The 23,826-nt window shown below is 41.9% G+C and overlaps 1 protein-coding gene across 1 annotated transcript in view; it reads right to left on the bottom strand.

Annotated features, from left to right (window-relative positions):
* Positions 1 to 23,826, bottom strand: part of LOC147201215 (guanine nucleotide-binding protein G(i) subunit alpha-2) — a 37,531-nt gene that overhangs the window by 1,797 nt on the left and 11,908 nt on the right. The window contains exons 3-8 of the mRNA XM_086118643.1: positions 15,451 to 15,493; positions 11,704 to 11,845; positions 6,798 to 6,958; positions 2,004 to 2,132; positions 1,036 to 1,165; positions 76 to 229 (exon numbers count right to left, since the gene is read on the bottom strand). Of these exons, the coding sequence (XP_085974769.1) occupies positions 76 to 229; positions 1,036 to 1,165; positions 2,004 to 2,132; positions 6,798 to 6,958; positions 11,704 to 11,845; positions 15,451 to 15,493 (759 nt within the window). The remainder of the gene's footprint in view (positions 1 to 75; positions 230 to 1,035; positions 1,166 to 2,003; positions 2,133 to 6,797; positions 6,959 to 11,703; positions 11,846 to 15,450; positions 15,494 to 23,826) is intronic.

Raw genomic sequence — 23,826 nt, 5'->3', positions numbered from 1 at the left:
AAATAGAGAAGAGACACTTTTTCAGACATTACAGCGCTAAAGGTTTCAGGTAATAAATGTTAGTTCAGCGTGTACCTGTGTACTCTGGGAAGCAGATGGCAAGGGGGCTACGGGTGATCTTCTCCTCAAAGAGGTCCTTCTTATTTAGGAAGAGGATGATGGAGGTCTCGGTGAACCACTTGTTGTTGCAGATGGAGTCGAACAACTTCATGCTTTCGTGCATGCGATTCTAAGGGAGAGGTCATCCATTGAGCATCCCTATTGCAGTGTGAAAACTACAATCGAGCCAAGAGTAGCTGAAATCAAGGCAAAATATGCTGTGCGTGCCAAGATATCTGGTACAATTGCAATTTAATTAGAATTACGTGCCCCTTATCTACCACGACAACATGCAGTTAGCGAGCTAGCTAGCTAGCAATGCTTACACCCTGAATGGCAAAATTTAGGAGCCCACAGCCTTTCCGATGGCTGAGTGGAGGCCTGGAAGCCTGAGCTCGGTGGTGGCGAGTGTTCTTGTTGCAATGTGAAACCTTAAAGTGGATGTTGGGATGTGTAGGCATAAGAAATGTTGTATGTGAGACACAATAGCATTATGGATTATGGTTACATTAATCTTAATGCTAAACTTTTATAGGTGTAGGTTCTGTATCTGTTTTTTTTTTACTCAATTAGGTGGCTAGTTGATAACTTTTTTAAAGAAATCACGCCAAGATTCTCAAAATTCTCTGCTCTTTTGGCAGAAAAGTTTACTGGAGTCCTTCTTTTTTTTCAGTGTGCCACTAGGGGGAGCTATTGTTCAATATTTCAAAAGCAAGGACTCGCATTGGGGCATGTTGAAGCATTTAACACATAACCTGTTTAAATAATTGGGGTCAAACGGTTCAAGCCACTTTGGATTTGAACACTCACTTAGTTGGAGAGAGAAATGGATTGCGCAATTACAAGAAGACATGTTAAAAGCCTTGTAACAACGAGCAAAAAATCATCATGGGTGGAGATGAACATGCCACAGCAGGCTGAACGTGCCATCCTCACCATCTCTTCATCCTCGGCCAGGACCAAGTCGTAAGCGCTGAGCGCAACGCAGAAGATAATGGCTGTGACGCCTTCGAAACAATGGATCCACTTCTTCCTCTCGGATCGCTGGCCTCCCACGTCGAACATCCTGCAAGGCAGAGGTGACGCAGAGGACACACATAAGCGAGTTGATGTGTGCACGAGGTGCAGGCAAGCAAAGACCAGTGGTACGAAGAGACACAAAGAGAGAAAGTTCAGGTGACATGTAATCCCTGGACGTACATTAACATTTTGAGCCTGCTTTTTGGAAGTGAAGGAGGTCGAAATGCTTCACAAAAAGACTGAAAGTTGTGTACTTGAATGACATCACCGCTACTACTCCTGGGTCGAAAGATTGTTTTGACCATTTACAAGTACAAAAGAAAAAAACATTTTAGATCACTTATTGGACTGTTGCATAAACCTTGAGAATGACCACTCAAGTTTACTCAAACGGGGTAACTGCGCTACTATTGAGAGGCATATTGTTCTCGTCTATATGCACTTCCATAATTGTTAGCACAGGCCCATTTATCAAATGTTTGAACACATAAACCACCGCTGTCCATACATCCTCTGTAAGCGGCGGTGTCAGTCCATTAGTATCCCGCACGAGTGCTCAGGCTGCGTCTCGTCGTGTTTTATTGCCGCGCTTAAAAATCAGTTTTTAGAAACAGACAAATGCAATGTGTGGGTGTGGAACAAATTTATTTACTCTCTGGGTAATCATAATAATTAAGCTTTCAATTGCCGTTTTAATTTGGCGCAGTTGCTTATTTCAAGGTTCGATTCATGTCGAAATGAGCACTTTTCTGTTGGTGATAGCTTTTGTTTCAGAGCAGGTGAGCGCCGCTTTGATGTGTTTTTAGCGTGAGTGGGCGGGATTGGTGGTCGTTTTTTTTTTTTTTTTTTTTACTGCAGGAAGATCCGCAACGGTGCGGCCTTACTTGAAGTGCAGCTCTTTGAACGTGAAGTGAGTCTCCACAATGCCAGTGGTCTTGACACGAGTTCGCAGCACGTCCTGCTGGGTGGGGATGTAATCCACTTTGGCTATCCTCTCCAGATCGTTCAGGTAACTACGAAAAAAGTTGAGAAGGGAATCAAGATTTCGGCACGCTCAAAACGAGGCGCTTATTTTACAAATGGCACTTCAAAACTTTAGAAATGGATCCCGCACAACAAAGCAATATTAGGGGTTGAGAATATAATCATCTGTTTGATCATGAATACATACAGGTGTGTGTATACGTATATATTTTAAATCAAAATATCACCAAAAAAGCCATCGCATTCTAAAAATAAAGTGTTAAGTTTTTTACAATTACTTTTTTAGGAGGGAAATTGAAACATAGGAATAAGATACTTTTTAAGGCACAAATCGTCCCCCCAAATAAAAACAGTAGGAATATTTTTTAGAAAAATCCAAAACAAAGGTTTGGGGGGAGAAAAAGTTGCACTATTGCAGGAAATAAAGCAGGATTATTCGTCATATTATTAGTCATCTTAAGTATAATCTTGACAAATGTCAATACAAGAATCATATTTTTCATTATAGTTTTTTATGAAGTACTAATTTCTTGAGAAATAAGTTGCGATATTAGAGGAGGCATTTATTGCAAAAGAACCCCCCCCCCCTCTTTTTCAGAGTAGTCTGTTCAACTGAAAAAAAGTCATAACAACATGCACAAGAAGGAATCATTTCATTGCATGTTGCTATGTTGGAAAGAAAAGTAAAGAAGGTAGGACGTAGACAAAAAGAAATTATTTGCCTGGTTGAAACCGAACACACCGCCAGCATTTGAGGTGATACTTGTTCAATTAGCGGAGTTTTCTTTTTGAACAGGAGCGCCTGAAACGAGATGATGGATGAGGCCGTAGATGAGCCGAACGAAGCACGATGCACTTCTCAGGGGGCATGCCACCTCCTCAACCAAGAATCAAAAGGCTCACTCACCACACCATAAAACTCACCCAAAGCTGTAATTTTTTTCTTTTCTCTTTTTTTTTACTGCTGTTTACAGAAAAAGGACAGCGCGGTTTTTGAAGGTCAGCAGCTCTTAATGAAGGAAATTCTCTTCTGCTGCAATAAATGATGACTCCAGTTGGGAGTGTGTTTGACTATAAATGACTCATGGATGTTTTGAGATTAAATGAACTTGTCCGAAAACATATTATATCATTCATTTTTGACTCCACCAGATGGAAATTTGTTTCGCTGACTCCGCTTGTCTACACATTTGGTAGACCTTGTTCAGGCCGACACTTGATGTCTGATAAGCAGTGTAGGAAATGGATGGATGGTTATTATCCTGCAGTGGTGCAAGCAGGAGGGGGCCGGTCATGTGTCCTCTATGCAGTGGATGCGTCACAAGTACTTCTTCCTTCAAATAGGGAAGAGTTTGTTTTCCAGCGTGAGCCACGTTCAAATTATCCAAGGATCTTTTTCAAACATCTTGTTCTCCATCCGAGCAAGCAAACTACTGATTTGGACACATGATGACGGAGGTTGTCAACGTCACACATCAGATCACCAGTTACGCCCGGGATAATCCTCATCTCCTTTTCATCAAACCTAGAAGCAGAAGTGCCCTACGGCAAAGCAAGTTCCACATTGGTTTTAAATACCTGACAAGATAACAGCAAGAGCGAAGTAGGACAGAAATGATTCATAAAAGAAGTCAAGTAATTCCATTACAAAAGAACGCCGAGGCAAAATCTCCACCTCGATGCTTTGCCGTGATCATTTTTCCACTGACTAATGCTACGGCAAATGAACGCCCCTCTCCTCGCAGAAATAAACTGGCTTGATGGAGGAGGAAAGACTGCGTAAAAGATAAAATGTCCAACGTTTGGACTCATTTCACACTAACAAAAGATGATAACAATGAGTAATCTGTGCACTGCAAAGCAAAACTCCAACAGCACGTCTTCAAGGGCACTTTATTTTCTGGTTTTAATTCCCATTTGCTCTTTTATCTAGTGCACAGGTGTCAAACTCAAGGCTCGGGGGCCAGATCTGGCCCGCCACATTATTTTGTATGGCCCGCGAAAACAAATCAAACATGTCAACTTCCATCATGCTTGCTAAAATCTCTACCAAAATTTTAAATTCTCATATTTAATAAATAAGAGACATTGTAAGCATTTTCTTGGAACCAACCCCTCATTACAGAAACTTAAACAATAGTTGAAAAAGACGTTATTGACTTATTTTGTTTGGTTTCCGTCATAACGGCTCTCCAAGAGAAACCTGTATCCAATTATTCCATTAATCGATGGGCTACTTGGTGGAGTAATTGTTTCTAAAAATATGTGATGATAGGTGTCGTTCTACAGTGAAAGTTAAAGGGATGACAAAATGTCATGATCCTGTTCTTGTGTGTCTCCAGCAGGTGGCAGAGGAGGACTTTCCCTCCAACGTCCACACCTGCTGCCAATGAGTTCATGTATTTAAGGTTACCGAACTGTGTCACAAAAAGGTGCGATGTCAATGCACAAGAATCAATGGGACATTAATTGAAATTTTTAGGCAGTATGCGAAGCTGGCAACAGTCCCTGATGTTCATGTTCCATGCCAAAGCACAGCCCACAACTTTGGATGGGTGAGGAACCACACCATGAACCGATACCGGCCTAATTTTAAGGTGTCGGGTACTTGTGAGAGCGGAACTCACCGGTAAAATCAGTTCATTTTTCTGATTTTCAAACTTTACTTCTATGCCAAATCAAGGACATGATGCAATCAAAAAATATATACTGTGTATCTTCTCCAACCAAAGAAGTCGTTTTGTGGCTTTGAATGAGTCTCATGAAGACTCATTAAAGGGGCGTCTTATCTTGGAAACATGCAAACATTCTCCAGCAGGCTGTCAGTCAGTGAGCAAGTGAAGGCCCATCTGTGTTTACAGCCCACCTCACTTACAGCGGCATTACATCATTAACAACATCCTCATGGCCAGCTGGGAGCTTGTCTAGCCCAGTCAGCCTTTGTTTCACTCAGAAAATTGTATTTTTAGCAGGCCTTGCATTTGAATTCATTTGAGGAAAAAATATAAACAGCACTTTTCATGACACTGAGTCTTTTTCAGCACTACGGATCAAACTGAACTATTCTCACTGTCCGAATTCCTGGCAATGAGATAAAACTGAGGTACACTGGCTCTTTCTTGCCCCTTAAAAATGCCACACATGGATGCTGGTCAACACACGTTTTTTTTTTGTTTTGTTTTGTTTTGTTTTTTTAAAAACAATTTTAAAGTGATTAAACTGAATTAATCCCCATGCTTCTTGTGGTGTGTGTTTTGTCCAGTGTGAGGCAGTATAATACAGTCATATAGACACAAATGGAGAAGAGTTTTACAACTCGGAATATTATTGTCGCAGAAGATGAATATGTGCCTGCTGGATTGTCTGTGCACATGTGCTGTCACACCACTTGTATTCGAATAACTTTTGCTTTAACAGTAATAACTTGGCCACAAAGATGGTTTTGCTTTGTTTTTTTTTTTTTAATGCCGTCTATGGGATTTTACATTGTGTTTTTGTATAAAGCTAGCAGCCCTTGACAGTGATGTGGTTGTTTTACATACACAACAAGTAACTCTCTTTGTTTATGTCTAGTTTGACATTAAGCTTCAACTTGCACGGCAAACAGCTTGAAGTCTCTTTTTTTATTATTAATTTTTCAATATTTGCTGAAATGCTCCATGTTGTGAAGTGAGTTGAGCTCAATGAACTCGTGACTTTGAGCCTTTCATATGTCGAAATTGAGTTTGAGGTGATATTTCTTTAATTACACTTGCAGTGCAACTAGGCCACACTTTTGCATTGTATAAACGCAGTCCACAAACAAAAGGGTGACACTAACACCATGATAAAGGATTATTAAAGTTCCACATTTGAATTGCTTGCATGTATTATATTTTTAAAAATGGCACTCGCGTTTGTGCAAATAGCAGCCTAATGGAAAATTAACTGAACTCAATTACAGTTGATTGACTCTTGTTGTTTAAGTCTATTCATCAGCCAAAAATCATTTGAATTGATTTTCAAAATTGAGTGTCACCACGAGTAGCAACTTGGTTTGCAATCAACGGTCATCATAGCGAACCCAGGGAGACTTTTCTAAAGGTTGGGATTATCATCTCATGCGAGCAGCTGTGGCAAAACATGTGCACTTTCAATAATGAAGGAAAGTACTCAGGGATTCATCATCACGAGGCTTGTTGTCATAGTTTACTCTGTTTTTTTGTTCCCAGCCATCCGGCAAGATGATTGCTCTCATCTGCTTGACATATTAAAGAATCAAACCGCAGGGAAGGCTAAATAATCAGGTAACAGATGATATCTTGCCAGTCTCTATGGCTCCCCGGGGAGGTCAAAGCAGGTTTTCCAGTACAGACGAAGCATATGAAAGAGGCACAACTCGATACATCGCTAAATCTGAAGAAGAATGTTTTGCGCCAGCTGCGTGTGGCGCAAAACATTCCATCAATAAGCACCACAGTGCAGACAAACATGGCTACCCTTCCTCTTTGAACACAGTGCGAATTGAGGAAAAAGAACACATTTAAAAAGACATCAACTCAATAAGTTGCATTTACATTTATAGTGGTGGGACACTGTTGTGAATTGGAGCAGACTGCATGTGAACTGCTGAAAAAGTGAGACGGTATCAGGAGTGAACTGTATTATTTCCCCGACTGGAAACGTGCCTGCAAAGCATACAGATCCCCACTCACTATGCCGCAGAATCGTTGAGCTGGTATTCCCGCGAGCGGGCGAAGCAGCTCTGTATGCCGCCGTCGGCCCACAGCCGCAGGATCACGTTGGCCAAGTCGTCGGGTAGGACGCCCTGCTCCTCGGCGGAGGCGGACAGAGCGAAGAGCTGCTGGGCGTCGTCCTGCGGGGGCCACACAGAGACACACGGATCCTCGTATTCAAAATTCCGCATGGGGAATAATAACAGAATATGCTACTAGATTTGAAGAACTCTTTCCAGGTTGTGTTGCTGTTTTCTAATGGCGACATTCACAACATGTGTTGTTAATCCATGATAGGGGTTGAGGTCAGGGTTAGGGTTTATTGTTAGGGTTAGGGGGTTAGGGTGAGGGTTAGGTGTTAGGGTTAGGGTTGGCGTGGGTTTTAGGGATTAGGGGGTTAGGGTTAGGGGTTGTGGTTGGGGTTGGGGTTAGGGTTATGGTTAGATGTTAATGTTAGGGTTGGAGGGTTAGAGGGTTGGGGTTAGGGGTTATGGATAGGGGTTAGGGTAAGGGGTTAAGGGCTGGGGTTATGATTAGAGGTTAGTGTTCGGGGCTAGAGGTTAGGGTTAGGCCTGTGAATTGGGTTAAGGTTGGGGCTTAGGGTTAGTGGTTAGGGGTTACGCTTGGGAGTTAAGGTTAGGGGTTAGAATTAGGGTTGGAACTCGGATTAGGTTTAGGGGTTAGGGGGTAGGGTTAGGGTTGCGGTTGGTTTAGGGTTAGCAGTAGGGGTAAGGTTTGGAGGGTTCGGGTTGGGTCCTAGGGTTAGCGGTTACGGGGTTAGCGTTAGGGGTTACAGGTCACGGGTTATGGGTTACGTTTGTGTTTGGGTTACCTTTAGCGCTATGATCATCAGATACGTCCCTTTAAATGTGATTTTAAAAATGTCAAATGCCAATCTCCCAAAACAAAATGATATGGATAAATTACCTCCACCCATACTATATAATGAAGAAAGTTGCTTTAAACTTGTACACTGAATGAGTTTCAGTCATGACTGAATTTCATCCAGCCATCCATCTTCTCTAACCGTAACTCCTCACTACAGTATATTGAATATTGATTAAATTGAGCCTGTTAAATTATTACAGTCTCATAATCTGTTTCCCTTGTATGGGACAACAGTTAACTGTTAAATTGATTTATTAGGCTTTACTGGGATTGTTGAGGAAAAATAATGTTTATTTTTCTACCGACGAGCAGTAGCTGCAAGTGATAAAAGGATACAGTATATGAGTTGACAAGAAAGATGAACAAATGGACTAGTTTTGAACTTCAGTTGTGCCATTTGCACATAAATAGGTTCATTCATTCATATGCAATATGACTTTTGAATTCATGCCATTACAGCCGCGCTTCCTTATTTACCATCTCGTTATTCCACTTCAGATAGCAAGCGTGAATATGTTAGGTCATACTTCTTTGAATCAGGCCAACGATAACTTTTCATACTTAGGCTGATATTCAGGACATACTGTAATGCAAAATCTATCCATCTATTCAATTTCTATTGCGCTCGTTCTAACAAGGGTCGCACAAGAGGTTGAGGCTTTCCGAGCTGACGTTAGGACAAACAACCATATTCACACCCACGGACAATTTGGAGTATTTAGTTAACCTCATGTGCATTTTTATGGATTGCTTTGTGACTGACCTCTTTCCTACGGAGGTGAATTTCCTCATCTCTGGCATGCCCTAGCATGATATGAACATTCATCTATTCACAACGGCTGGCATGACGCAGAAAAGCGATCATTCCTAGCGTCAGTGCCGTGCGGTCAGGCGCGGCAAGAGTCTAACTTGCATCATAAAGAATATACTGTAAGGTAATAAATCCATCCATCCATCCATTTTCCGAACCGCTTGATCCTCACTAGGGTCGCGGGGGGTGCTGGAGCCTATCCCAGCTGTCTTCGGGCAGTAGGCGGGAGACACCCTGAATCAGTTGCCAGCCAATCGCAGGGCACACAGAGACGAACAACCATCCACGCTCACATTCACACCTAGGGACAATTTAGCCTGCCATGCATGTTTTTTTTGGAATGTGGGAGGAAACCGGAGTACCCGGAGGAAACCCACGCAGGCCCGGGGAGAACATGCAAACTCCACACAGGGAGGCCGGAGCTGGAATTGAACCCGGTACCTCTGCACTGTGAAGTCGACGTGCTAACCACTGGACTACCGGGCCGCCTAAGGTAATAAAATGATTTTCAATTCTAGTTCGCTTGTCTGCCTTTCTATCGATATGTGTTTTGTATCCAGTACATTTCCTTGTCAATATTGTTGAATTTGACAGATGCGAGACGAGAGTGAGGCAGCGAGCAGCTAAACATGGACGACGATATTCTTCAATCTATCCATCCATCCATTTTCTAATCCGCTTTTCCTCACGAAGGTCGTGGGAGTGCTGGAGCCTATTGCAGCCGTCTGCAACACACCTGATTCAGACGAGCAACTCATCAGCCAGCTCTGAAGCAGCATGAGAATGATTCTGATTATTTGAATCAGGTGTGTTGCTCCTGGGAGAGCTGGAAAACAGGCAGGACAGTGGCACTTGAGGACTAACTTTGGACACCCCTGCTCTCGACCAACAACCATTCACTAGCAATCGCACCTAGGGACAGGATAGAGAGTTCAGTTCATTTACCATGCGTGTTTTTGGAATGTGGGAGGAAACCGGGGTACCCGGAGAAAACCCACACAGGCACAGGGAGAACAGGCTAACTCAACACAGGAGAGCTTGGAATCAAACCCCCAACCTCTCCACTGTAATGCAGACATGCTAACCAGTCGCCCATCGTGCCGCCCTTGGACAATATTCAATTTAACAATTCTCAAAATTGGACTACCAAACTAAAGTGGATCTCCAAAAACCCTACTTGGGATTATGAGAAAAATTAAATTTCTACCGTGTTCTTTTCTTCACTACAGCATTCTCTGGTGGACATAGTGGGGAAAAAAAACAGACCACTGCAGCACAGGCTGGACAGTCTGGAGTATATAATACTGCGGCATCTGGAGTAGGGGTGTCCAAAAAGTCGGTGGGGAGGGGGGTGAGACACCCACATCCCCCATTATTGGTGCGACACCCCTGACAACTCCTGTGACTACTACTAATAATACAGTATATGGTTTCATTCAGAGATTTTCTTGATATACAACCTGTTAGTACCTCATCGTATCTCCATTTGCCAGACATAGTTCACATACATGCCAGTTTTCGCTCCCCTTTGACATGCAAGACTGAAATGGGTTCCCTTGTACACGTTTGCAATTGATCATGCATAACAGCATACCCACATGCAGGATAGAGTAAGTTTCAGTGGTGCAGTTGGTCCATTTTGCTTTCAAGTCTACAGAATGCATGTGCATGCACGATCCTTTTAACGGCTTGAAGCGAGACCCGAGGGACCTTCAAAGGCCACCGCACAACGCGAAAGGCTGAGGTATTGATGTTGATAACGGCGCTTTTTTTTTTTTTTTTTTTTACGCATTTCCACGTCTTCGTTTCACTAATAATTAGTTGGACTTGTGAGCTTGCAGTGAGTGTATGATAATTATGCCACGGCTAATTAAGCTGTCCGTTTGAAGCCCGAGTCCAAAGTCACACAAACACAAAATCATTAAGATAGTACAAATTGATGCGATACGTTGCCGCGAAAAAAAAAAACTTCTTGAACGTTCAAAGCGGGAGATGGGCTTTCAAACAGTCTCAGAGGAGGTCTGAGAATGAAATTTTTTTCCTGAACGCATTTGGCACTCTTTCACACAGGAATCGTTTCTCGGCATTTACATGTGGCGCCGATACGGTTCTGAAAATAATAGAATGCTTGATGCATTGCAATCGGTATACCACCACTCCCACAATAATCAACTTTTCCTGTGGTATGCAAAATGCTTGTGTGTTATGTAAAACTAGACCTATAAGAAAGTGGCCTAAGTGAAAAGATTCATGAGAGTCGTTAAAAAAATAGAATATTATCGGCCACCCGAATTCTAAGGAGCTCATTACAATGTCATCATTATGGATGCTGAGAAAGCACCTGGGCAATCAAATACAGTACGCTCTGCTAAACAAATTGCCAGCCAGCAGTTTTGAAAAATAATAAAAATAAAAAACAAAAATGCTTCGTGAAGCCAGTGGAAGAAACTGCAAAACTTTCTCATGTGAGAGGCTTTCTTTTCCCATTGGCGACACCCTTCCCTGTCAGATTAGAAACAAATTGAAAAAGGGAGGTAGTTAGTCACAGAGCTCCTCACCATTGGTAAAATACGTTGCGTATTATACATCTTTTGACCACTACAGATATTCAATCAGTTCAACCCACGAATGATTCTGACAGAAAATAACTTGTTGTAGTTCAAAGCTGTCAATCTTTTTCAAGCTAATTGATCTCGATCATGCAACTTGAAGAACACAACGACATGAAAGACATTTGCCATACCTCAACGTTGTTTTGAAAATTGCATCAGCAATGAGGTTAGACAGTTTTTAATTCCTGTTCAGTAACACACAGAAGACATTTGCAACTCATCAGGTCTTTCGTGACTTTGGAACGTGTGCGTCTTGAGGGTGATGAAGGAAGTTACTTGAGGATGGTAAAGATGGACAAACTGGCGATATTCGATACAAGCACTTTGGTGCTGCTGTTTTGGTTCTCAGCTTCAACTGATAGCGTCTATGAACTGAGATCATTAAAGTTACTAGGCTTTTTTTTTTTTTTAATGATGGAAAGATGACGTTAGGGGTTGCCTCAAGACAAGCAACAAAGCAAGAAATGCCGTCTATTAGGACATATGAGGAAAATCTGGTCAGTGGAACAGTGTATCACAATATGCAGAGAAAGTTTACGTTGTTAAAAATGTATGTTTGTGGGTGGGATCTTACCACTCTGCCAGGGTTGCTGTAGTCTATCTTGAGGCTGACCATGGCTTTAACGATGGCCATGATGGACTGTATGGTGTTACTGTAAACCACAGCTCGGTATTGCTTACACTCGTCTTCCGAGTAGCCGTCTTCGTGGATAATCCTATGGAGATGATAATTTCAAAATGGATGGACCATCTAATTGTATTATCACAAGGGCTCGAGCGATATGGCTTTTGTGAGGACGAGAAAGAAAATTCTGATTGCCAACGAAAAGGAAAAAAAAAGAACAATGAATAAAACAGACAGGGTAGTGACACGCGAGAACCGACTTTGGATCTCCCTGCCTTAAAGCTTACAGCACCAAAGATCAGAATTACAGGCGGAACATTTGCTTGTAATTTACAATGCTTTAGTATTTAACGTTACAACAGAGAGGAATTTTCAAGTCCAAAAACAGTCACAAAAAAAAAAAAAAAAAAGCATGAATGCATGTAGCTTTCGATTTAAGCCACTAATCTGTGCCTGACACAAGCAACATGAGTGAAATTTATGCATGATGTCCTTTAAGTCAAGATGGCGCCCGAGTAGGCAGAGTGCTACAAGTGCTCTCATGAGCCTTGCTTTTTTTTTTTTTGTGTTTGTTTTGTCACTTTGTGTTTGTTGTTACGTCGTGTGGACCTGATGTGGACTTTTTTCAGCATTTTTTGGCCACAACATTCATCAAGGAGGAGACTCGGTGCTCGGTGGTTGCGCCTTCTCGGCAGCATGGGTATACCAGCACTGTTTTTGACTGGGAGGAATGTCGGCGCCATTTGACTGTCGTTGCTGGAAAGTCCCGCGGCGCTTGTGTCTTGCGCCTGTAATGGGCAGCATTTTTCACAGCCTCGCTTTGTTCAGCGGAGAGATCGGTGCTGTTGAACGGTCTGCGGCTGGATGGATGTAAGTCTTGAGGAGCCGACGATGAGAAGAAAGGAGCGTTAGCGCGGAGCGCCGATGCGGATTTGGAAATGGGAGTCGCGGCTTGGAGTTTGAAGCGGATTACGTGGGACAGGAGAAGTGAACTCATCTCTTTTCGTCAATGGACGCTACAGCTTTGTTGTTTGCTTTCAAAACTTAGCTTGTAGCAGACGTGTGCACATTTTCAGCATGACGTCTCTGACCCACTGGTGAAAGGACACTTTGATCTTCTCCTCTTTCATCTGTAACTGCTTCAGACAACAAAGTGTATGCAGAATAGTGGTGAAGATTGCACGACTGTCTGTGTCCTATGCGTTGTGTTGTGTTATTTTTGTTATTTTGACTTCAAAATGGCGCCGCGAGAGTGGCTGCCTTTCCAGCAGCTCCTATATTTTGTTGTTCTACTTCTTCCTTTCATAACTTTGCTGCTGTGAATTGGGAATTTCTCCATTGCGAGACTAATAAAGGTTTTCTTATCTTATCTTATCTTAACGTTATCGCATTGCCTGTACTCTATTATTTTCTGGACCACGAAGCAATGAACTCAAAACATGACAGAGCTGCATTTATATCAAGATATAGTTCAACTGAAACGGGAGCCAACTTTAACACGTACAATGCACATTAACCTTTTCATGCACCCTGTAACCCAGAGGGGTCAAAATTCATTTCACATTGTGGGCCACATACGGCCTCGGTAGATGTCAAGTGGGCCGGACCATGAAAATGATACCATACTCTGCTCTAAATGTGTAAAGAATAAAGTATTCACATGTCCTTGATAGCGTCTGCTGTGTTGGGTCTGTCAGGGTGACAGACTGAGACTGCGGATGTCTTCTCTGATCAAAACAATGTTGGCTTCTACTCTGATCAAAACAGTGTTTTCCCTAGCGGATACTCCATGAATTGCACCTTATTCAAAATATTCATTCCGTGTCTTTTATGCATTTTTTCACTTTTAAATTATCCTGCGGGCCTGATCGAACGTCCTTGGGGGCCGCGGGCCGTATGTTTGACACCCCTGCTGTAACCTGAAAACACGATACACTGTCCACTTGTAGTAACCGCTGTCCCTGAAAGGCTTAAGCGTGAATACAATATGAATGCCTTAAATAATAGCTCCAGAGTATCTTTATAAACGCAAAACAAATTCTCTAGGTGTACCTAATATTGTGGCCGTTGGATGTGCATATCCGCTCCCATGTATACCGAGCGTCATTCAGCACGTGAACGTGCTGCGTGTTCAGCACCATTGTCGATCCCGCCTTCCCCCGAGCCTGATTTCATCGATGCCATTTCTGTACACCTGAAAGAGGAATCTGACTATCTAATGCTAAAATGGAATCTTTCAAACTAATGAATCAACCCGTAGAGGGAGAACGCACGAGATCGTAATCCTATTAACTCTCAAGCGAAAAGTGCTTGCTGCCTAACAACTGCAGTCATTTAGCAGACACATTTAGAAAAAGGATCGTTTTCCTCAGCGGCGTCAGGAGGATCTGTCCTCCGTGTGTGGCGTTATATAATCAATTCATGTTTGTTTCTAGTAATCTGACACAGATGTGCATGTGTGTATATGTGTGTGTGTGTGTGTGTCTGTGCGTGCGTGTGTGTGTGTGTGTGTGCGTATATGTTTGTGCTAAAAATCATGCTTCAAAAAAAAAAAAGTGACAGACTGTTTTTGCTCGGAGCTCATAAAAAATGGATCCGATGCCTGGCTAGCTTGGAGGAATGTGAATAATTAAGTCATTTAGGATCCTACGTGTATTCGAATCGGTGAACTGGCACAACACCGTCCTGCTGTTCTTGTACTTTGAGTCGTAAGAGGCAAGTACAGCCAACAGAGGCCACACCAACCCATGGAAGCCACCCAGGACGCAAGAGCAGATTTCTGTTATCAAAACATTGCATGGTTACTGCAAATATTGAGCTACTACTTAGTGAGGATGTCAGAATGGTCTGAGGAACATCGTAGTGAGTACACAACTCTTTGTGGTCTGTTTGTTACATTTCGTCTTCATTGGTATTGAACAATTTGTTTGTTGTTTGTGAAAAAAAAGGATCGCAAACCAATTCAAAATAAACAATCTTACAGCCTCATTCAAAAATAGAACACATTCATTTTTTTTAACTCAAAATTCGACACCCTATAATGACAAACCGAAAAAAATGTTTTTGAATTTGGCGCGAATGCCAGGCATCATCTGACCCATAACATTACGACAGTGTCAGCATGGCGGGGGCAGCAACATGCTGTGGGGATGATTGAGGGCAAGATGAACGCAGCAATATCTGGAGACATCCTCAACTCAACTGTATTTCGAGAGCACTTTAAAACAACCAAAGTGCTGTACATGGACAACAAACAATAACACAATAAACGAGTGACAAAAACGGTAGAAAGCAGAAAAACAGCAAAACCAAAAAAAAATCAAGTCAAAAAGTAGCCACATTAGCTAACGCGTTATATTCTTGGACAAAAGAACCCGATGCAATGCAAATTTAGAATTTCCAGCCTATACATGCCACATTTTATTACCGGTATTTTGTTTATCTTTGGAAACATTTAGGGTTCAATTAAAGTCCTTTGGTCGAACTATGATTCAAAAGTGTTGATTTCATGCCAAAGAGGGTGTTTCAGTTCATTTGCATGAAATGATCCGAGATACAGTCTGCAATGAAAATGTTCATATGAATACTTCCCAAAAATCAACAAAGCCATGATGCATTCATATTAACAATACAAAATTATCTATGTACGATATGCATGGACGACAGAGAAAACGAGAACGTTGTCATCATACGTACTTCATCTGCTTTACGATGGTGCTTTTCCCAGACTCCCCAGCACCTGTTGGAAAATCAAAGATTCGAGTTTATAAAAAAAAGAAGAAAAAAAACCCTCAAACATCTTTGTGAGAAGAACAAAGTTGGATTAGAGTTCAAACTGTCTCCAAGAAAACAAGCAAGCCGAGCATTGAACTGTCAGTGACATCACAGGAGCTCCTCTGGGTCGTCGGCTCTCTTGATGTTGTTCTTTGTGAGACGCATGGAGAGCCCATATACGAGTGTGTGTTTGCTTCTCACGAGAGGGAAGAGGGATGTTTTTAGGCTCACCGCATCACTGGAGGCAAGGTTTTTGTTTACAGGACTGTGGTAAAAATAGACTATTTTAGTGTGGAGCAGGTGGAGCCAAGGGAGACACGGTGAAACGTTAGGACATGTAGTGTACGACAATGAACATGTACAACAGTGAGTGATGCTTCAAACTTTGTGGGGAAGAGTTTGTGGCAGTTGTTCCAGAAAAAAAAACGTGTGTATATAGAAATATCTCACGAGAAAGTGGAGCAAAAACAAAAGTGTCATGTGTTGAATATCGTTCTGAATGAAGATTGTTTCTAAAACAATCCCTAAAAATTATTCGTGTGGCTCCACAAAAGAAAGGAGGCCACTACTATGTGACAGATGTAAGACAGAATGCCATCTAACGCAGAGACTGCTTTGACTACAGTATGTACTGAATTGTAGAGCGATATACGTAGCACCGTTTTAGTTGACCTGATTTTTGCGACGTGGCAAAAAAAATGAAGCATTGAAATCTGGTATGAGTTGCCCCTTAACCCACTATGTAGGAACTTGAGTGCCTTCGTTCGCATCAGCAGTTATCTGGCACAATTGTGATGTGCAATACTTTTCCTTGAGGGTAGTCCAAGAGCCTGACCTCTTTAGAGTGCCTCATTGTCAGCCTTGAGTGTGCAGTCGTCAGAAAGACAGAAAAGCGAGGAAGGGAGACAATGTTTGTTTTTGTTTTTTAAGTCTGACTTGAAAGCTATTGTGTGGATTTGGCCGCTTTAGAACGCCTCGTTGTCGACCACGAGTGTGCCCATCTCACGGTGAGAAAGACAGAAGAGCAACAGCCAGGAAGTGGACCAGGGCTTCAGGTTGGCAAAAACACTTTCCAGTTCCCCGTTGTCATACCACGGGTGAAAGGGGTGTGGTCAAAAGCGGACACGCTCATAGCATCTGAGCGCAGAGAGATTGGCTTGTTTTTTCGGGATTTTGAAGCCTCATTTTGGATACTTTATTATAATTGGGATTTTGTTAATATTTTAAATTGTCAGGGACTCTTCTGTGTGGTGTGTCAAGTTTACAAGATTTTTTTTTTCATTTTCACTTTAAAGGAGCTTCATACATTTTAAAGCAATTATAAAAAAAATTTGGAGGTGGCATCAACTACTTGCTATGCACGGTAAGGCTTCGTCTCTAATCCTGCAGATTGGAAGGGTTTACTGTGGTTTATTAACTAACTCATCACCATATACATAATTCCATGCAAAAAAAAAAACATCCATTGGTTTGATTTAACATTTAAGTTTAAGTGTATGTGTACATGATGTTGTACTTGTGCATATATTATCATTATGATGGTTAAGTAGTAGTGGGAGTGGGAGTAGTAGTAGTAGTAGTTATCACCTTTTTTTTAAATTGCAGTCTTTGCTATTTGCAAATGACATTCTACTACATTACTACATTGAATTGATTTCAATTAATTATTCAGCCCACGTCGAAATTAGAGGCAGACATATTTGATCTGAATTCTTGTGGGCACATGCCCAGCACTGTCAGGAGCGCGCCACCATGCACTGCCCCTGTCACGCCATCTTGACCCAGACGCCAACAAACGTAAGGCCAGAGTGACGACGCCTGAACAAACAGGAGAAGCAGCACTAGCTCCCTTTGCATTGTCGACACTCATCATGGTCACGCCATTTTTTTTCCCCCTCCCTCTAAGTGACACAATGTGGCGTGCCAAGCTGCAGTAGCAGCAGCACGGGTGTCAACGTAAAGCCTGGGGTGGCTTATTCTGTCCGATCAGCTGCCTTCAGTGTCTGCCCGTTAGACTGCCGGAAAGACCAACTCATTTGGTTAATTCTTTGTCAGTCTTTCCTGAAAGAGTAGGGAGAGTATTGGAGCAAAAAAAAATTTAAAAAAAAAATTTCCAGGACATTAACAAGGAAAATAGAAATCTGAAGTTCATAAATATAAACACAGCAGTGTATTGAGATGAATTTAATTAGTGCCGTGACTACGCTCGTAACTTAAAACATCCTCTTTCCTTGAATGAATGGAAATGCCATTAATTCCTTCCAGTCTCTTGAAAAACCCAACAAAAGTATTTGTAATGTTTTTAAGAATAAAAAAAAGTTATATGGTGTTGTACTTCCAAAACGTTTTACTTCAATTTACTGGACATTGTACTGCTCTTTCGGGTGCGGGAACCTCTGCCACTTATGAGCAGTGTAATACAGACATACAGAGCTACATACGAAAACCTTTATTAGTCTCGCAATGGAGAAATTCCCAATTCACAGCAGCAAAGTTATGAAAGGAAGAAGTAGAACAACAAAATATAGGAGCTGCTGGAAAGGCAGCCACTCTCGCGGCGCCATTTTGAAGTCAAAATAACAAAAATAACACAACACAACGCATAGGACACAGACAGTCGTGCAATCTTCACCACTATTCTGCATACACTTTGTTGTCTGAAGCAGTTACAGATGAAAGAGGAGAAGATCAAAGTGTCCTTTCACCAGTGGGTCAGAGACGTCATGCTGAAAATGTGCACACGTCTGCTACAAGCTAAGTTTTGAAAGCAAACAACAAAGCTGTAGCGTCCATTGACGAAAAGAGATGAGTTCACTTCTCCTGTCCCACGTAATCCGCTTCAAACTCCAAGCCGCGACTCCCATTTCCAAATCCGCATCGGCGCTCCGCGCTAACGCTCCTTTCTTCTCATCGTCGGCTCCTCAAGACTTACATCCATCCAGCCGCAGACCGTTCAACAGCACCGATCTCTCCGCTGAACAAAGCGAGGTTGTGAAAAATGCTGCCCATTACAGGCGCAAGACACAAGCGCCGCGGGACTGTCCAGCAACGACAGTCAAATGGCGCCGACATTCCTCCCAGTCAAAAACAGTGCTGGTATACCCATGCTGCCGAGAAGGCGCAACCACCGAGCACAGAGTCTCCTCCTTGATGAATGTCGTGGCCAAAAAATGCTGAAAAAAGTCCACATCAGGTCCACACGACATAACAACAAACACAAAGTGACAAAACAAACACAAAAACAACAAAAAAACAACAACATGAAGGAGATGTTCACAATTGCTCAGTAAGCTGCAGTTTTATTGGTGGTTCTTCGCAGAGGATAAAGAATATATACTGTATGTCTGTGAGTATTGTAATCTATGTTTACATGTGTTGCTCCGCCATTAGTGTTCAAATGTCCATTGCTTCAAGGGTTCTAATCCCACGACACCGATGCACTTAGTTAGCCTTAAGATAAACAGGGTTTTCCTGTTGGTACAGAATGTTCTTTATGTTTATTTTGATGTTTTTTTAACAATGCTTTTGCAGTGCATTTCCCTTTTTTCCATTTCCAAATCTTAGCTACGTATAATTACTACGTATAATTGTAAATTTCCCCAGTGTGGGACAAATACAGGATATCTTATTAGCTAAAAATGTTTTTTTTGCTTTTTTTTTTTAATGACAAGGCTTAAAAGTCTACACTGTCTGCCTCCATTCAGCAGATTCACTGACAAGATGATAAAAATAGTTCAATAAAACAGTTCAAAGATTTGGCTTGCTCTATGACTTCTTTCCTAGTACTCACGCCCAAATTCTAGTGTTGAAATGAACACAGAATCTCTCTGTGGACACACTTGCATGAAGGTCACTTTCCCGATTCCAGAATAAAACACGGCCATTAATATTTCAGGCCCAACGGGAGGTAAGCATGTGAACACTGGTGAGAAAGATGAGTGCAGCCTTGTTCTTCATGCTCAAGATAGTTTTGAAGAAAGGGGGACCACCATTGCTCTGCAGCTTCAGGGAGGAAACTCCAGCTTTTCATATTGTTGCACCAAAAGAGGACTACAAAAATTAGCTTGAGGTGAGAAGATTAACCAACATGAATTAGATTCAGCAGAGCATGAGGGCTTGTTTCACATTCAATTTCAAACATGGAAACATGCACACACGTACTGACAGACACATACTAGTTGATACAGCAACGTCTAAGTAGAAACAGGTAGAATCAATTAGTAGATTCATAGAATGTTGGAAACTCGGTGGACTATGTAGAAATGCTTGTTTTGTTGTGTTTTTACTGCATTGGAGAAAAAACACACTGCGGTATTTGACAAGTGAACGAGTTGGTGGAGCAGCATCCTACTGCTCAATCCAACACTAGCATGGAAACGGGAGTCCAGAAAATTCAGAAAGAGATTCTTCCATTCCTGGAATGCAAACCCCAGCATGCTAATGTAAAGTAAATAGAGCATGTTTACGAGGCTAAGTAAATTAGCACATCTGGATCACCGCATTACATGCTGCATGTCCGACTCAGCACATGTTATTTAGCAAGATGAATCTAAAGGAAGGAAACGACAAAAATGATATTTTGGGGTATGAAGCAAGATCTAGCCTGCAATATAATACAGTGGGTAACTATATTTATAATTTTGTATGTTCCAGTTGCTAAAAAGCAAAGCGTGGAGAGTCTCGGTCGCCGAAATGAATGAGTGCTATCATTGAATTGAGGCCAAGAGCCTCACAAGTATCCACATTCTCTCAATTATTTCTCACCAGCACCTTTTATATTATACAGTATAAAACATTTTAAAAAGCTGCAGTGGCCAGAAGAATTTGCTTCTCCCAAAACAAAGTACAAAATTATTAAATCTATGTTGTGGGTCATATATTATATTTGTCATTACCTAGAAATACACTCCAAACAAACATTTGGGTGTCAATTTTGAGCAAGTTATTAAACATGTTGCAGAAGCCTAATTACTTTTCAAACTTTCATCAAACGAAGGTCAAATATTTACACGGTGGCGTCAGCAGAGAACATCAAACGGCCTCAGATGATCAGCACGTTCGGCTGTGTTATTACTGATAAATCCGCAGTGAGACCTAATGGATGCATGCTGTCTGCACCGCAGCAAGGATGGATCAGTAGAGTGCAGTTTGCAGTTCTCGCATAACCTCAATAAATAAAAGCAGTATTTCAGCCTGTGCCAGAATCATTCTGTGGTTTCTTTTTGCTTTCTCGGTCCTCACGGCTTAGGAGTAGTAACTTGAGCTGTGTAAGATGAGGACGGACGGCAATGACACAACCACCCAAAATTCTCACTCTCCGTTTTATTTCTTAAGACGTCACATTGTGTAGCTGCCCTATGGCTTTTTGGCGGGATAGGGAAGAATAATCTAAGGTTATCCAACTACAGTGTTTTGTTGTTATTTTGATGGCAAAAGTTGGATGCCGGAACAGAAATCAAAAATCGGAGGTTGATGTTCAAGGCTTTTGATGGGGTACGGGTCAGGGCCAGTCAATGTTCTTCCACACCAAACTTACCTAAGCACATTTTGCCTTGAGTAACATTCATGCATAAAAAGAAAAATGACTCGTTTCTTTCGGAGGCGTGTTCCAAAAAATTTTGCAACCTTGCTGCATGCATGTTTGCTGCATGCACGCTGCTCTTTCTGGTGCGGGCACCTCTGCCACTTGTGGGCAGTATAATACAGACATGCTGAGATACATGAAGGAGATGTTCACAATTGCTCAGTAAGCTGCAGTTACATGAGTCATTCTTCACAGAGGATAAAGAATATATACTTGTGAGTATTGTACTCTATGTTTGCATGTGTTGCCCCACCATTAGTGTGCAAATATCCGTTGCTTTAAGGGTTCTAATACCATGACACCGATGCAGTTTATTAGCCTATACTGGTTTGTTAGCATTAAGATAAACAGGTTTTTTTCTTGTTGGTACACATGAATGTTCTTTAACGTTTGTGTACATTTTTTTAACAATGTTTTTGCAGCAAATTTCCAAATCTTAGCGACTTATAATTCGCTAAAAAGGTTTGTGTACGACATATGAGATCTTTGGTGTAGGAGAAAAAAACATGAAAAAGAAATGACATTCAAACTTTTAAACTCCTCACCAATGTGAGTTTACAGCTAGAAAAGCAAACGCTTCTCTTTTGGGAGAGGTTGAACAGACTGTCGGTGCAAGATTCATTTTAAAGCTCACCCTCTACTGATTAATAATAAATAAGGTTTATTATAGAGGACCATCTGAGCGTATCCCGCTGCTATTAAAAAATCCATACTGAAGCACTGACAGTGGGCACCACATCTCCAGCTTCGCCACAATCCTCTTCACCTAACACGTGAAAGACGGCAGACGTGCGCTGTCACAGCATCATAAATTGATCGCCTTTTGGCACAACACCGCACTACCTTCACATCCCTGCATTCGGCAACTGTCAATTTGCAGCTGCAAATGGCTGTGACACAATTCATCTAATCCTGGCCCACTGCCCCCCCAACACGATGGTGTCACGGCAGCTCGCCACCAACGAGCTTTTACAGCCATTTAAAATGTTAACCTCCAGTGGGCGTCGATGAAACAAATCAGAATACAAAACAAGCCGTGTGTTTGCTGACGGACACAGGCTGAATTGATTTGTTTTATGGAGTAAACATATCTTTGTGTCTGTTGGATTTATTTCCTAACAGCAGGGTTGGCTCTCCACCAGTTTTGAATGCAATTTGATAAAGACCGGGTCAACATTGAAAGGAGTCAAACTAAAGGAATTACGGTGTTACCGTAAACATCGTATAATCTTTTGCCAGGCATGTAGCGCAGATACAAATCCAAGCCTTTTATTGCTGCTACTAAAACTTTCAGAGGTGGCCATTTCATCAATCCGGATGTAAGCCCGTTTTGCTGACAAATGGCAGAAACACAACCCGATTGTCTCGTGTGTGTGTGTGTGTGTGGATTGATTCCATTAACTAGATATGGAAGCGCCTTGTGCTTCCTGTACAGTAGGTGGCGGTATGCAAACAGCTGTAATTTGCTAATGAACCAAGAGGGAAGAAGAAGAAGCAGAGGAGGACGAAAGTGCAAGTGCAATCCACGTGTTTACAAATCATTGTTTCATGGAAAATGAACCACAAAAATGTGAAGTGATGACCCCAGTTTTGTTTGCATAATTGTTTTAATCTGATTTATATTTACTGTCATGCTTACTCCGCACTTTGGTTTGGTATAGTTTTGACAAAGTTGTCATCATGAACGCATAAATGACTACAAGTCAGTGTTTCGTATTAATTCACAGTTCATTTGCCTTTCTTTGAACGTAAGCTTTACCTATAGGACCAAAACGTTTATGTTAATCTGAATTTACCGCTTTATCCTCACAAGGGCATGCTGGAGCCTATCCCAGCTGTCTTCGGGCAGTAGGCAGGGAACACCCTGAACCGGTTGCCAGCCAATCACAGGGCACACAGAAACAAACAACGATCCGCACTCACACTCACACCAAGGGACAATTTATGATGTTCAATCAGCCTGCCATGCATGTTTTTGGAATGTGGGAGGAAACCGGAGTACCCGGAGAAAACCCACGCAGGCACAGGGAGTGAGGTCGACGTGATAACCACTGGACCACTGGGCTGCCCTGCTCTGAAACATTTCACAAAAATCATTCGCATTATAGTTTCAGTAGTTCTCCCTGCTCATAGGTTTCAAAATGTTCATTGAAATTGGAAGATTTTTATGTCCAGTAAGTAAATCTTTTATGTTAATTCCTTAAAAGTGTGCAAATATTTTATGTTTACAAACAAAAATATTTAATTCAAAACTACGATATATATTATATAGTATATACAAAACAGGCTTTTTCCTGTATGCGGATGATTCCTATGCATGATGATTAACAGTGTCATTACTAGTGTATTGATCACACCTAAAGCCGACTGCATAGGATCAATTGCCGTACAGTGCGCCTGTCAACCACGTGATTGACAGGCGGTCTCCCCAGGGTGTAGTTTGCCTGTTGCCTCAAGTCAACTGGAATAGTCACCAACCCCCCCACAGCGATGCTGAACAGGAGAAGCCGAGATGAAAATGGACAGCTGGATGGATAGTGATAAATAGCAGACGCTTTCCCCCTCCATATTTCTGGAACTCATACAGGTGTACATTCAGGAAAAAAAAAAGTGCTCATGTTCGTCATCAATACTCCATCTCCTGCTGACCGAGTTTGTTTGGGATGAGTGAAGGTCCATTTTAGCTGTGATAATGTGATCACAAGGCACAGCAA

The sequence above is a fragment of the Hippocampus guttulatus genome, chromosome 8 (genome assembly GCF_054856545.1).
Source record: "Hippocampus guttulatus isolate MCC_2025c chromosome 8, RoL_Hgut_1.0, whole genome shotgun sequence".
In the NCBI taxonomy this organism is placed as follows: domain Eukaryota; kingdom Metazoa; phylum Chordata; class Actinopteri; order Syngnathiformes; family Syngnathidae; genus Hippocampus; species Hippocampus guttulatus.
Note: the sequence above shows the minus strand (reverse complement) of the source record. Positions and strands in the feature narration are given on the sequence as shown.